General features: G+C 42.7%; 1 protein-coding gene across 4 annotated transcripts in view; it reads right to left on the bottom strand.

Annotated features, from left to right (window-relative positions):
* PLOD2 (procollagen-lysine,2-oxoglutarate 5-dioxygenase 2) overlaps window positions 1–12,974 on the bottom strand; it is a 91,198-nt gene extending 78,224 nt beyond the window's left edge. Inside the window, exon 1 of one of the 4 annotated variants that reach the window (XM_087430423.1) lies at window positions 12,644–12,974. In XM_087430423.1, the coding sequence (XP_087286549.1) occupies window positions 12,644–12,752 (109 nt within the window). In that variant the 5' untranslated portion in view covers window positions 12,753–12,974. The remainder of the gene's footprint in view (window positions 1–12,643) is intronic. The other 3 variants (XM_004419277.3, XM_087430424.1, XM_004419278.2) reach the window with 3 other exon arrangements.
* Between the last annotated feature and the right edge of the window lie 3,453 nt (window positions 12,975–16,427).

Below are 16,427 nucleotides of genomic sequence, written 5' to 3'. Positions count from 1 at the left end.
GATAACAGTATTAAGATTATGTTTTAAAAAAAGGCCTTGTCTGTCTGAGATATTTAATGATATGGAGATCATCAAATATATCACATATACATAATATATAAATGCTTTCCATGATAGATGAAACAAAAAACAGAGAGAGAAAATAATGGGTGAAATTCAACATATCTGAATATCAAGAATAAATCAGAGGAATGAGCAAAAGGGACTTTGAAGTTTTGAATTTGACTAAGTCAGTAAAGAACATCACCACAGAGACTGCACCACTCAATTTACTATTTATTTCCTTTGAGTTCCCTTAGAAAAAGTTGTCGTTATATCTTAACTTGCTAAAACTTATTTTCGAGAACTCATTGACAGCCTACACTTTTCTCCCCATTATCAATCAGAACACAAAAATTAATTCCATACGTTCTAGGTTCCACTTTAGAATAATGCTAATCAGAATTACACAGTTTAAAATAATAACATTAGTTAGTAGCACTTATTGAGCAATTTCTGTATGCAGACTCTGTGCTAATAAGCCTTTTACTGGCATTATCATTTAATCCTCAAATCAGCCCTAGGAGGCAAGCATCATTATAAAGAAACTATGATTCAGAGAGGTTAAGTAACTTGTCCCAAGGACAATCAGCAAATAAGTGGCAGAGAGATTTAAATTCAGGCTGGCTGATTCTAAAACTGCATCCCCTTAACCACTAGCCTACCCTGTCTCCCACAGGGCATCTTTCACAGTTAGCATGCAAGCAGTTTATGAGCATCTGGCCTTAAAATTAATCATGCACCCCAGTAGCCAGGCAGCTCACACATACCTTTGATCCTCAGTTAGAGGTATCTAGCCCCCTTCCTGTTGGGTGAACCCTCTGCGTATATCTAGAAAGCAGACATTCTCTTCTGCACTGCCTTGGCAGTTGCCCTAATGTTTGAGGAGCAAAGGAGCATCTTCCTCAGATTCTTAGCAATATATTTAGGATGAAAGTGGGACCAACACATCTTTCCAGATAATCTGAAGCACAACAGACTTGTACCTCAATTTGTCAGAAACACCAAGAGATGTGAAGCGCCCTCTTCCACCAGGGAACGCATCCATGGTTAGCATCAAAGAGTCCCCGCGTCTATGTTTTTAAACCTCTGCTGATCACCAAGGCAACCAGCTCATTCCCTGCAACCAAATGAAAAGCAAATCTAGTACCACACGCTGCCTCGGTGTGCACGTCCCACCAGGGTCCACACACCCGGGACTGCAGGCTGGGAGTCACGGCACCGCAAGAATGGCTGGGTCACAGAATTTATTATGGTCAGTATGAAACACTACACCATCAATTAGCATAATCTAGATAAACAAATCCCTAGTACGAAACTATTCAAACCATATTTCTGCTTAGGGCATGTCCAATTTCACATAAGCAAAATTCCCCTTTGCCAGCATTTGGGGCAGTGGCTTCCAGTTCAGGTTGTTCTGAATTAACTGTCTGAACCCATTCAAATCACACATTTTACAGTTTTTTAACACGCTTGCAAGCACTTTCACCTCCTCTCCTCCACTTAACCTCTACCTCCCATCACCTCTTCGAATAGGACTCATTTCCAAAAGGATTTTCTAAAATTCAAACATGCTATAAACTAATTCAAGTGTGGACTATTCGGACCCTTACTACAAAAAATTCATACCTTGCATCTACAAAGAATTTAAATCCAGTTATAGAAAATGAGATCTAAACTGTCAATTGTAGTCATTTCTTAAGTTTACATGTATGGTTCAAAGTAAGTTTCTCAGTTTATCGTTTACCTCAACCTGAAAAATCTTCCCTCTCCACTCAGCCATAAACTGAGACCCACCGTGGTGCTGCGGGGATTGGGGTAATAGAGTCGGTCAATGACTGGCTACGGAGAAGAGGGCCTGGGCTGTTTCAGATTATACACTCTATGAAAAAACTCCATGCATACACTTGAGGGACATAAATGTATCAACTACTTTACATTAAGTAGTTTATCATTTTAATAAAACAGATTTTTCTTCAACCTTACTTACTCTGCAGGAGAAACATCTGCTAATGTTTACTTGCTTATTCAATAAATCACAGATAATCTCCAAAAACAACATCCAGACTAAATGGTTCTGTGATTTTTGAATACTTGAAAAAGTAACAACTGTATGTTTTCAAAATTAAGCCACCCTCTTCCCCATCCAATTGTTTTATTCGAACTGCTTCCTTTAAGTTACATAACATACCTCTGCAAACAATAGGAAAAACAGCCAGAAAAAGAGAAAAAGCATTGGGCACCACCATCTCCTCCAAAGATTAGACTAAGACTATACCACTCACTAGACGTGTTCCATTCTAGGGGGGCAAACACATGGAGAATAAATGCTACTGTGACAATGAGGGAACAGTCCAGATCCAAAGGCATCCCAACTTCTAACTCCATTCTTCAGGCTTAATAGTAATCGCTGTGGCTAGCGAACACATACGCGTACACACACATTCACATACGCACACAAATACTTTCCTCCAATAATCTGATTTTCTTTTTATTTACCATGTTTCTAGTTTACTGAACGCAACCATATTTTAACGATACTTAACAAAACTAAAAAGTAGATCTAGGTGCTTTGACAACTGTTTCAGAAACAATTTACAGAAGGGCCTCCAATTTTTAAACAGCACAATTCATTAAAAAAATTTTTTAACTTCTAAAGAGTTACTGGCATTAATTTTGTTAACCGATAAGACTTAAACAGTCAGGACTGAAACAGAGGAATATAAAGTTATTTTTAAAAACAGCTTGCAATATTTAAATGCACTGAAGAGTATATGAATCTTCTCAGAAGACAGAAAATAGCTCCATATAAACACCAAGACTGTTTTCTCCTCTCTTATTAAAACATTTGGAATAATTTTAAAACGTAAATTTAATTCCAGTTATTCTTAGCCTTTCTTTCTTACCTCTAAATCAAAAGTTAATTAGGAAAAAAAGCAACATCAAGGCCTAAATCCAGCTCCTGATAGAATAACTAGAAGATTAAAATATAAAAAACAACTTTGTATCTCTGCTTCCTCTGGCCTAACAGCTATGTTAACAGTAAGTTTCCTTGAGGCCCCTTTTCTGACTCCTGCAGCACTCTGTCTCCACTATACATCTCGACACTTGGAATTCAGGAAACAGCAAGTAACGGAGCTAGAAGGATCATAAATTACAAAGGCAGGCGGGGAGGCAAGGCTGGTGAGCGGGGCGGTCAGAACTCAGACCTAGGTCTCCCGACGCCCAGTGTCCACACTCCTCCCCAGGCGCCAGGCTGCCTCACCATTAAGTGCTTCTTTGATTCGGTCAGCATTACATATGCATCATTTTCCCTGTAAGAATCTTAGCATTTCATCGTGGATTAGGAACTGAGCCTAGTGCGTTTTTTGTTTGTTGTGTTTTGTTTTTCTATTTTTCTTCCACATAAGGCAACTCAGGACACAGACTAGCCATTCAATAAATAGCCGTTGAATTCAATTTTGAAATAGTAATTTGTCACAGTTCATAAAATTATACGATAGGAATTATTCTTAGCCTACATTTGTATCTAAGAAGTTACAATACTGTTGGTTACCTCTAGAAAAAAAATGTGTTCTGGGAGAATTTTTAAAGTTTAGTTAATTAAAGAAATGTAGATTTATTAAAGTTTGTAGATTCATAAAAGCAAACGTAAATTACTACTCAAAGAATTAAAGCAATAACAAAAGAGTTAGGCAAAAATGCATAAAAACTTTCACCCACAGAAGAAAAGAGATTGCCTCACGGCTAGGGTTATGCTGCTATGTCCCTATGAAACTACAGAAATATCTCGTCCACCCATGTCTAGGGAAAACACTATCGTATTTCTCCCCAGCTACTCACATACAGTACTTCTGACACCACATGAGTGTGTTTTTCCCCCACCTCCCAATTCTCCCCTACCAGCTGGGTGTCCTGCAATTCAATTCAACTCCACCACAATCAGCGCAGACCCCACAGGTTAAAGGCTAAGTCCCACAGGACTGCCCCCACGACAGACACCAGGTTACCCACAACTTCTGTCTGACTGGCTACAAATCAGAGGCTCCCAAGACCCCCTCCTCAGCTTTGATAATTTGCTTGAGCAGCTCACAGAACCCAGGGAAAAGTTTACTTGCTATTCCAGATTTACTACAAAGGATATTTTAAAGGATACAAATGCACTCCAGATGAAGAGATACATAGGGTGAAGTCTGGAAGGATCCTGAGTGCAGGAGCTTCTCTCCCCGTGGAATTGGGGGCACTACCCTCCTGGCATGGAGATGTGTTCACCAACACAGAAGCTGCCCAAACCCCATACTTCAGGGATTTTTATATAGGCTTCATCACGAAGGCAGGATCAATTATTAACTTATTTTCTAACCCTCTCCCTCTCCAGAAGATGGCAGTGGGGCTGAAAGCTTCAGGCTTCTAATCATGGCTTGGCCGTTTTAGTGACCAGCCCCCATCCTGGAGCCCACCAAGAGCTGCCTCATTAGAACAAAAGATGCTCCTAGGAAATTCCAAGGGATTTAGCAGCTCTGTGTCAGATCCTCCTATCACTCAGGAAATTACAAGGGTTTTAGGAGCTCTGTGTCAGGAATGGGGGTCAAAGACCAAATATTAGCAGGAACCAGGGGTAGAGACCAAAATATGTATTTTTTATTATTTCACAACCTATTAACACGTATCTACACATGGATTTCATGGACTCCAACCCTGGAGAAGAGAGAGCTGTCTCTGCAAAAGAACATGGCGAGAAGAGTGAGGAATGGGATCAAAGAGTGAAGAGAGAAAAGCTGAGCAAGGCCACAGAGCCCATGAGCCCCAAGGACGTGCCAGGTGCGCTGGTCTCTAGTCAGAGCAGAGCAAGAACTCAGGCCCTACTTTGTAAGTCTGTTCCCTGCTTTGCTCTGGTGGTTTTCCAGTTGGGAGTTCTGTTTTGTTTTGCCCTTGGTTACCTAGTAAAGTCACTGTTTAAAAAATTCCAACCCTGTTTAAACTTAACTAAGAAGAAAAGGAGAATTGTCCTTCTCTAGACGTGGCCGACAGGAATTTCAGAGGCTTTGGACGAGCAAGGCACTCTGGTCACAGTCGTGGTGCCAGCTGGAGGCCAGGAAAGACCTAGCGAGGCTAGAGCAGGAGAGGGGCACCTTGGAGACAAGGAGCCTCAGAGCTGCCTTGGGCATGAATGGAAAATCCCATCAAAGGCCAGTTTGCCCTCTGCATAACAGCCCTGTAAGACTCCTCCAGGTGATTGAAATTGAATTAGGGAGGTCATTTTAGTCTGCCTGCAAACTGTTAGCCAGTTTCTTTTTTTTTTTTTAAGAACTAATTTAAATTTTATATTTGCTGATCTTTTTTTGAGATGCTGAAGTCGCTGCTGGTGTTTAACAAACTGCTAGAACCAGGAAGAAAAGGATTAAATGTTTAAAGAACCGGTTTGAGAACACATTTTGAAAATCTAAAAGCAACTAGCTCCCTTCTTAGCCTTGTGTGTAGCATCTATATGTAATTAGCACCCTAGGCCCCATAAAAGCTGCGGCTTCAAACCAGTTCGAGTAGTCAATGACGGAGCCTTGTTGGTGGGACACTGGCTCTGTGTTGGGGCTCTGTGGTCACTGGAATTAAGATGTATAGCCTCTGGGGCTTCTCTGGAACAATGTCCCCGAATCAGGAACCCAAGATGCCAGGATTCCACGTACTTCTTCCACTGGCTGCCGAGGCTGCACAGGGTGAGGCTGTGTGGCATGATGCATATTCAACATCTCCTTAGTGCCCTTGAGCTTCTGGGTCTGACTGTGGGGTGGTGAGAGCGATAAACCTTGCGTGTGCCTGAAAGTTCCTTGGTGCCCTAAGAATCTTGACTGTATGGCGTCCACAGCATAGAGGAGCAGAACTACAACCTTTAAATCAGAGGAAAATCCTCTCCCTCTTTCTCTTTGGAAGAGACTTGAAAGCAGATTAGCAGTAATTAGAAAATAAATAGCATTCCTTTTGAAAACTTAAGAATATAACCCTAAAGAAAATGAGCAGATGATCAGTTAACGTCATAAATACCAGGATGTCTTATGCATCCAAAATAATGAAAGCAATATTAAAATCAATATAATAATGAATAAAACAAATGAGATTTAATTTTAACTCTGACTTATTTTAGAAACTCAACCATGCTTGTTAGAAACATTTTCCTGACCATTCAGCCCCTAATTTTAGCTGTAGGTCCTCCAAAACTCTTATTTGTATTAAAAGTTTTATAGTGTATATTTATAGTAATAAGCATGTTCTTTGAATTGTATTGAAATTAAAACGCAGGTGTCTTTTTCTTTTTCATTTCTAATGAAAATTTTGGTTATAAATACAGTAGTTCTAGGAAATATGAGCCTCAGCCCAAAGGGAGAGGATGCTCAGACATAGTAGATTTTGTCACTATGTCTTGATACTGACTTGGGAGTGTCCCCGTCCCTCAGAAACTTGCACAGAAACTGATACTTCCTTGTGGGAAGAGTAAAAGTGAAAAAGAACTGTAAGAGAAAAGATTTCAGTGTTGTCTGTTCTTGAAATGAAAGCAAAGACTGCCTACTCACTATTTGTTTAAAGTTTTCTCTCAAATTAGAAAAAATTTAATTCCAATCCTAGACGAACTAAACTTTAAGCCAAATTTCTTGTAGCAGAATAGAAATAGTAAACAAAGTATATTTCCACACTAACAAATTAAGCATTTTCTCACTTAATCACATCTTCTTTAAGAAATTAATTTAAGAATGGGAGATATATCCATATTTCAATAGGAATAAAAAATGACTGTTATTTTCCCAAACTGCTACAGTATGCTACTAATACAATTAAGGTCTGAAAAGTACTTAGGAATCAACTTAGTAACTAAGTATGTAAATGCACTAACCTGAATTAGTCATTTTTAGTAAAGAGATCTATATTTAAAAACTAAATTAAAATTATAAACAGAAGTCGAGTTCCCTCTTTAAACACACAAAAGAAAATATGTAATACAAAATTTTCCTCCGGGTATAAAAATAACATACCTCAGCTCTTTGAATTTTATTTTAAAAAAAGTAAAGTTATCCTGAGTGCGAAACAATCAAACTTATTTGAAGTTACTGTATTTTTTAATTATAAACGGTATTTTTTTGAAGGGGTATTCTTATGACAGTTAACGGTGTGGTAACCAATTCTGTACCGCAACACCATCTTCAGCAGCAGCACCACCAAACACAGGTTGCAACACAGAAGCCTTAAGGTACTAAGAAATGTAAGGACAACAAACCATAACACACTGCTAATAATTCTACTACTCTGGATGACTATGTCTTGGCTAAGTAAAATCTCAATACCTCTGAAAATTAGTTCTGTTATTCAAAGTTTAGTTCAGTGAGGCAAGCACACCACAGCCAGGCAAACTAGTAAAATGTAAAAGAAAAATATCTGTCACTTTGAAAGCAACCAGTTTCTCAGTTTATAATTTTAGCAATAGTTGAAGAATAAAATACTCATTGATAAAAGGGCTAATCATTTCCTCCCAGGAATTTAGCCACAAACTCATAACCAAGTTTCGAGACCAAATTTCTAGAAGAACACACACAAGCTCTGAAGAAGAAACATGCACCTCCTTTCCAGACAGCCATCACAGTGTTTTATTCATTTTTGATCCTGAGTACACTATTTACACCAAAGTGCATGCTAGTTAGCATCAAGTGCCCTGTTTAAAAAGATGTAACAGGGAAGCTCTATGTTTAATTCAAAACCACCATAGGAATCACTGGCAGAGTCTAAAATGACCAACAGGCCTCTCAAATGCCCAGAGCGAGCTGCTACTGTCCAGAATCCAGCTCTTCCCAAGAGAGCACAGATCTTCATGAGACACAGCTTAAGTGCGAATGTCATCTCCTAAGGCAAGGGTCAGCAAAGTCTTTCTGCACAGGGACAGAGAGTAATTTAGACTTTGCAGGCCCTAGAGTCTCTGCGGCAACTACTCCACTCTGCCTTGTGGCACCAAAGCAGCCACAGACAATATGTGCGTGAATGAACGTGGCTGTGGGCCAATAGACTTTGTGGACCCTGAATACTGAATTTCATATAACTTTCACTTGTCACGATATATTATTTTTCTTTTGATATTTTTCAATCACTCAAAAACATAAAAACCATCTTTAGCTCACTGGCAACAAAAACAGGTAGCTGTTTTTGGCCCAACGGATTTGGCCTGTGGGTCACAGTCTGTCACCCCAGCCAAGGGTTCAGTTTTCCTTTAGCTTGTGGCTATCCCTTTCCCCTCCATTTACATAAACCTACAAATTATGTGCTTTCTCTTTCAGCAAAGCATTCCATTTGCTTCTTTAGGGCTCTGATGCCCAGTCTCTATTTCTTTCCCATAGGTCCCAAAAGTCGAAAAGAACAATGAGGAGATGAAGAAGGACACGGAGCACGGCCTGAAGAAAGGGCACAAGCCCCTCTTTGGTCGCTTTCCAGCTATATGATCTTCTGCAAGTTACAGAACCATTCCAAATCTCCAGTTCACCATCTATTAAAGAGAAAGGATCATGGTATCCAACCACCGGAAAGTATTTGTGAAGGTGCGACTCTATACTGAGTAAGGTAGGTAGAGCAGAAAACATCACCTGTGGAGAGGAGCTGCCGCCACAGTTCAGAAACAAGGCCTTGCCTGATGCTTCACAGCTAAGTCGCCAGATCATGGTAGCGTCTGGGTCCCAGGTAGAGGAGGGAAGCTCAACGAATTTAGTGAACATCCTGGGAAAAGGAGAGCTAGCACTCTCACTGACTGCATGCCGCTGTTCACAATTCTCCCAGTGGGCCAGAAACTCAACCAAAGTAAACTGAGAATCTTCTTTGTGTTAAAAGAACAGGGAAGGTACTGTGAAGAGCCCAAAAATGAATTAAGACTCAGTCCTTCAGGTCAAAGAATTCACAATTTATTAAACATCAACATTTATCATACAAAGCAGGTACGACTTATACAAACCAACTACATTAAGAAGTCAGAAGAGGAGCCAAACAAAGATAGTAAAGGGAAGAATTTCCCAGGAGCTAGATTTAAACAATGAGTAGAATTTCAGGGAGAAAAGGCAGACACAGAAATCTGAGAGTATACTGTATATATATATATGTAGGCTTGGAGGATATGTGGATTTGCAACTCCACTGGACTTGACTAAATTGTTCTCCAATGATGTTGTGCTTCCATCAACAGTTTGAGTGTTCCCATCCTCACAACAGTTGCTATGATCAGAGTTTATGTTTACAATGCTTTCATCAATGTGATGGGTAGAAAAGGGTATCTCAATTTAATTTTCATTTCCTGTCCTCACATTCTCTAGAGTTGTTTGTATGTGTTTTCATATTATGAAATAAAAGGCATAGTCTGTTTAAGGATGACAAGTCGTTCTGTGTGGCTGGATCCCAGGACATAAAATGTGCAGAGGAAAAGCCTCTCTCTCTTCCTTTCCAGAGGTTTCTCCAGGACCTTGGTCTTTCCCTCTCCACCCCATAAATTACTGGTTTACATCAGCAGATAGAGACAAACCTTTCCTTTCCTCCTTGAATGTGCCAGGGTAAATTAAAGAGTTTATAAATGAACATGGTCAAAAAATACTGGTCTTGATAGAAACATCTGAAACCATTTCCTCCATTTTTGCCCAAAACTTGGTTTCTGCCCAATTTAGATCATGGAACAGTCAAGGTACCCTAGAAAACACAAAAAGATTTTGATCCAGGTCTGGAGACCTGATTGTAAATGTTTGGCAGGAATACATCCACTCCTCTCCTTCTCTCTTCTAGAAGGCAGAAAAGTGCAGGAAAGATAGATCGGAGTATGAACTGGATTTACTGACACTCATTAGGAGGGTTTTGGCCTCAAAAGCTCCCATGGGGATAAAATTTTAAGGTAAAATTCCTATCAATGATTCTAGGAGAAAATGATTGTTTTTAATCAAAATCTTGTTTAGATTCTTCCCATGCTAATAACAAAGCGGCAACCAAAAAGGAAAGAACACAGCAGAACTCTCAGTAACTATAACAGAAAGCAATGTTCTCAACTCTGGTCAACACACAGCATCAAAGCTAGGAAAAACTATATTCTAAAAATTGATTAATGTGATTCAAATGGCACATTCTCTACTACAGTGGAAAATCACTAAAAATATTTGCTTTCAAAAAATAGTTCCCATTATCATTCGAGTAAAACTATAATGCTGCATTGCCTCAAATACACATAGATTTGTCTATTCCAGTGGTTTTCAATCCTGGGCAATTTTGCCCCTCAGGAGACATCTGGCCATTTTTCATAATGAGACATTTTTCATTCCCTTACCTAGAAGAGGGTGCTCCTAGGAGCTAGTGGGTAGAGGCTAAGGATGCTGCTAAACATCCGACAACGCACAGGACAGCCCCCACAACAAAAAATTATCTGGCTCAAAATGTCAGTAGGGCCAAGAAACCCTGGTCTAATCTATTTCTTCACGACTATCCGGGACATGGTGACAAATATAGGGGGTTAGAGAAGATAAGCACTCTTCTTAAAGACCTCCTATTAGACCAGACAACTTAGAATTCTAAAGTTCGCTTGATATTTACACAGATAAATAAAACTTTCCAATTTAGTAATTTTCAATTGTAATATTTTTAGGGAGAAAATGAAACAGTCCATGACTCTAGCCACATTATCGAGCAGTGCACCATGTATATTTATTAGCTTATCACATCCACCTACATAAAAGTGCATAATCAAACTAGCTACTGCTGACTCCACCTATGAATAATTAATACTTTCCTGCATTTATGCGATAATTAAAAGCCCCACGCCCACCCACCAAAAGCAACCAGGCCTCAGATTTCAGCAGCAGGTTTTATGTGGTCATTTTCTGAGGAAAACATTCATATCTGAAATTCCCTTTCTCTGATGTTACAATCCATTAAAATTTTACTGTCCAGCTTTGTAAAATTTAAAAGCCAGAGTAGGAAAGGAAGATGATTTTGAGTGTAAACTTAAAGGCAGCTACAAAGAGATGCCTTCTAGGAAAAGTAAGGGGCGTTGGTAATGAAGTGAAATAAAATATACAAAGGCTGAAAGAGGTCCCTCTAAAAGTAGCAGAGCCCTTAGAGGTTATTTTATTTCCCAGTAAGTTTCCTTGGATGTTTCAACAAAGAAAGTCATTTTTCTGGGGAAATTTTTAAAAAATATCTCCATTTCCCAGTTTGCCAAAGGCATCTACTTATCTATTTTCTAGTGTTACGTTAGTGTTTCTAGTGTTATACTAAAAGAAAATTCTGAAGTTATGAAAATTTAAAGGAACCACACAGGGTTCAGAAATCCATTTTAAAACCATCACATACATCTGAGAGAAAGAAAAGCATCACGTAACTGACAGAAATCCATCTGAATGCTCAAGTTTCTCAAGCTAACAAAGCAAATACTGTTTGGCAGGAATGTAGAAAGATGGGCATTTTAGTCCACTGCAGTTTTCAGAAACACTTGAAGACAAAACTATTGCTACATGGACTAGCTGGGCTCTATACCAAATGTCAACTTCTGAATGTAAACCTGACATACAAATTTCCCTTCTTGTGCTTAAATTAAGGAAAGTTCAAGCAGAAAAGCCCCCTATTTACTTACCAAAAAAAAAAAAAAACAGTGTCTAAATGATCCTAATGAGGAAAAAAAAAAAGTACAGCAGAAGGACATTTAAATGCAAGATCTAATTTCAGAGAGTTGGACACACGGCTGGCGCACAAAAGTGGAAAACTCCAAGAATATCCCATGTGCAGCAAATGGCAGCAAAGCGTGTTTAAAGAAACATGTGGTGAGACTCAATCCGGCTGAATGTAAAAAGTTTTGTTTTACATGAACTTGACTAGACTATTTGCTGTAGTTCCTCCTGAAAACAAGAAACGGCACCAGGCTCGGCAAGTGTGGCTCAGGAGAGACGCTGTGCGCCCACAGCTTCCCCTCCAAACCCCCAAGGAGGAAGGCTGCCGCCTGGAGGTTCTGGGGAGCCAGGCAGCCTCACCGAAAACAACCGAGGTTTTGAGCGTTGTTTTTGGCAAGACTTAGGTGTTACCGGCTGCTTCCTGGGGCGCTGGAAGGAATGTGTCACCATCAATCAGAAAGTACACTGAGCCCCGTGTTTAGGTCACAGAGGGAGGACTGCCTCGTCGAACACGGATAAATCATGCCAACTCCGGGAAAGGAGAAAGGGGAGTTGCAGGAAAGGTGTTGGTGCCCAGGGACCGGCAAGACCAAAAGGAAACCCCGACTTGCGCAGAAGAGAAGTTGGTGCGGAGACTCCAAGAGCCGCGAGGGCGGCGCTCCCACGCGTCCCCGGGGACACACTGGCCGAGCGCAGTTCTGGGGACGACCTGGCGGTCCTGGGGGGAGGGACAGGCACCCCACTCACCGCGGGGGTCCCGGGCAGCGTCGAGTCCCCCTCACCTCGGCGGCCGGAGAAGGACAGGCTCCCACCTACTCAGCTCTGCGGTCCTGGGAGGGGCGCGCCCCCCCTCACCTGGCGAGCCCCGCGCGCAGGGCCGGTGGATGAATGGACTGCCCACCCGGCCGAGCCTCCCGGGACAGGGCGGCCCGCGGGACTGCTCACCTGTGGGGATGCCGGGGGCCTTCTCCGCGTCTGCCCCCAGGCAGGGACTCCAGGGCAGGAGGACGAGCGCCAGCAGCAGGAGCTGCGGGCTCCCCACGCACCACCCCATCTTCGGCCCCTCGAGGGCCCGCGCCGACTCCGCTCCCCACCGCCCCGCGCGGCGCACTTCTCGCGAGAGCGCGGGGACCCGGGTCCGCCCGGCCGGCGACTGCGGGGAGCGGGCGGCCGAGAGCGCGCAGGGGACCCGCGGACGGCAGCGGGAGTCCGGCCTCGCGGAGGCGCAGAGGGGCAGGCACCCCCGGCGCCGCGGGCGATTTATAGGCTCCCCGAGGGGGAGGCGACGGGGCGGGCCGCGCCCCGGCTATTGGCCGCCGGCTGACCCGCTGCGTGCGCCCCTGCGGTCGCCGGCGTCCTCGGGCCCCGGCTGCGACTGTGTGCTCAGCTCGGACCTATTTAAAGGGTGTCTGCGGCTACGTGTGGAGGCTCACGCAGGGCTCCTGGCTGAGACCGGGAAGCGTGTACTTAAGTTTGGGAGTGGGCCTGCGAGGGGGGAGGAGCCGCCCGGAGGCGGGCGGGCGGTGCCCCTCTGTCTCTGCTGCCCGGGGCCGCAGAGGGGGCGCCTTTGCCCTTCTCCGATGTGGTGACCACCCGCAGTCAGAAGGGACTGCAGGTCTGCAGCAGGCTTGGCTGAGTGGGACCTCGCCATCCTCCGAGCCGTGGAAATGGATCGCCACCCACCACCCCCGTTAACTCAGGGGGCGAGTTTCTTCTGTAAAGGGAAGGCCCTGTTTTTATTTCACTCTGTAAACCGAAAGTTTTTATTGTCCCGTGAACACTTCTTCCTCCGCCGCCTGTGCCAGGAGGGCCGTAGACTCTGCCCAGTAATGGCTTGTAAATCCTGCGGAATCCGAGTCCAGTGTGTGTAACCTGGGGCTGTGCCTTACAAGATCTTCCTTCAGGCCACATGGAAAAGTACTCCCGGAGATGTCGTCGGAGCGCTCTCAGCTCCCTGGAGCGTCCTCGCCTGCTTCTCGTTTTGACTCGTGTCTAAGCAAAATTCTTTTTTTCTGTATTACTTCTCATCACATCTTAGCTAGCCCAGTGTTTAATCTGTTGGGATGAGCAGAGGCCAAAGCATAAATTAAGGCCAAAGCGTGACAGTTTTGCCTCATATATTTCGTGACATAAGCTATCTTATGGGAGAAAGAGAATCAGACTGGCAGCATGTCAGTATTCTGGAATCTTCTACCTCTATCTTCCTAAACTGGAAAAAAATAAACACAAAATCCCAGATTTGAATACCCTTGCCGACAAACACCGAGCCTCTGAAATTAAAACAAAAATTATTATAAAAGATATGTTGCTTGATAATCTCATTTTATCTAAAATTAGCATCATATCTAGATAAGACGACTACTAAATGGGCACATTATACGCAGGTGGAAAACTCTGCAAAGAAATGTTGCTTGGGGTGCAACATTTTAGAAAAATAATCATTCCCTGTGCCCAGAACTAAGCTGGTTATTACTGTGTTTTGAAGGTTTGGTCTCGGTTTCTTAAGAGGAAAATTGGAGACAGTTCAGAGAAGAGTAACAAATAATTAAAGAAATGGAAAGTATGACCTGTGAGAAGAATGAAATAAGGTTTCTTAGCTTGAAGACGAAAAAGCTAGGAGACGGATTCCATAATAACATCCTTGAGTGTGTGGCCAGCGCTGCTCCATAAAACTAGGCAGAAAGCAAACAGCATCAATCTGCAGAGTCCGAGGACTCTGCTAGGAATGACTGGGCTTTGGGCCAAATCTCAGTCTCCAGAATGCCTAAACCTGTCTACTGTGCCTGAACTCTGCCAGACTCCTTGAACTTGACTTCTTGCTTCCCTGGTTCTCCAGTATCTTCAAGAACTTGCATGGCTAGAACCTGGCTTTCTGCCCCCCCACACCCCCTCGGACCCCATGCACACTTACAGCCTCTCCGCATCACGCATCACACATGTGTGTGTCTTTCAACTGCAAAGTCCACCAATAATCGCAGGTTACTAAGACATTCCTCCTTCTCTACTGAGATTCACGAGGTCAGGACAGTAAGACTTGTATAAAGCAAGTGTTTCTTTGGGCTTTTCAAAATAACCAGACACATTTATCGCCATCTGAAAGAGCCCAAATTCTGAAACCAAATCCTTCCTGCCTTCTTATATTTCCAGCTGTCTGCTGAACATTTCTACTTAGACATTCCACTGGCACAAATTCCAAATGTTTTAACTCATCAAATCCAGATCCCACTCACAGCTTCCTCATCTCTGCTAATGATGCTGCTGCTCACTAACTCATGTAGCCTCAGACATTTTGTACTTCTCTCCTCCCACCCTCTGCCACACACAGAGATAGATTCCAAATCTAGTCACTTTTTCCCTTCACATTTTCTCTCCATCTCCTCCTTTCCATTCTCACTGCCACCTCACTAACGCACTCCTGAATATACCCTAACTGTGCTGTTTCAGCTGTTTCCTAACTGCTCACCCTCCCTATAGACCCTCCCTGCCCCCAGTACAATACCACTGTATACCACAGCTGGATCATCATACTCAGATATCCTTTTGATTACTTCATCCCCAAACTCAAAGATTTCATAAGGAATTAAGAAATAATCCAAATCCCTTAACCTAGAATTCAAAGTCTTTTGAATGCTATCAAACCCAATCACCTCTCCCTGTACCCTATACCCTATACCCAACCAATCTGGTATACTTTATTATCTCCCAAAGCAGACCGAAGACTTTGTCACTTTTATTCTCTAGAGTTTGGGTAAGAATCACTGTCTGGACCAGCAGTTTGTTGGGAGTTTCAAGGAACAGGTTAGTGGAGGGTGAAGTGGCACAGGAAAGGGAAGTAGCCAATAATGGTGTATTATTAAATCTACCATAGTAGGTGACTGAGCTCAAGCCTTCAGAATTGATGTACAATACAGCCTCAGAAATATCCTGGCCAAGGGGCAAGAGAATGGGGGTATGTATACCCCAACACTCATCAGTCATTGATTAAGGGCTTCAGGGCACTCATTAACTCTCAGGCATCCCAGCCTGCTAGGCTCATAGGCACAGCAGCTGCCCAGTAAAGATACAGGTCTTGGGCATGAGAAGTCGGGTTGACATGCTCAAAAATGGTTAAGGAGATCTGAGGAGAAATGAGAGAAGCACTAGCAGCATCTCCTCAGCCACCATGCGTTTGTTCATGTTATCCCTCTATCTAGAAAGCTCTCCAAACCTCTCCTCCTCCCTTCATTGGGCTAACTTCAGTCAGGCTCAGGTGCCACCTCCTTCAGGAAGCCCAACTTAAGTGCCTCATCCTACCTCAGGCTGGGTTAGGTGTCCCTCTTCCATGCTCTCTACCTCCCTACACAAACCTCGCTCATTTTTGGCAGATTTTTATTAGACAGTTTGTTTATTGAGAGCAGGATCCAATTCTTCTTTATCATTGTATACTAAGTAAGTGGCACATAGTGGCATGTATTCATTCATTCATTTGTTCATTCAAAAAACGTTGACTATGTGCCTACCATAGGCACCGTTCTAGATGATATATCAGTGAAAAACAAACATATCAGTGAAAAAACAAACACACATCTGTATCCTTACGGAGCTTTTATGTAAAGAAAGAGATAATAGACATATAATGGTAATAAGTGGTAGTCAGAAAACAAGTCAGAGAAGGTAACTAGGAAGGACCAAGAAGGAGAGGGGATGCTGCAACTCTGAACAGGGGGTCCTGGGAAGGCCTCCCTAAGAA

The sequence above is a fragment of the Ceratotherium simum genome, chromosome 5 (assembly GCF_057802395.1).
Source record: "Ceratotherium simum simum isolate JZ-2026a chromosome 5, ASM5780239v1, whole genome shotgun sequence".
NCBI classification, from domain to species: Eukaryota; Metazoa; Chordata; class Mammalia; order Perissodactyla; family Rhinocerotidae; genus Ceratotherium; species Ceratotherium simum.
Note: the sequence above shows the minus strand (reverse complement) of the source record. Positions and strands in the feature narration are given on the sequence as shown.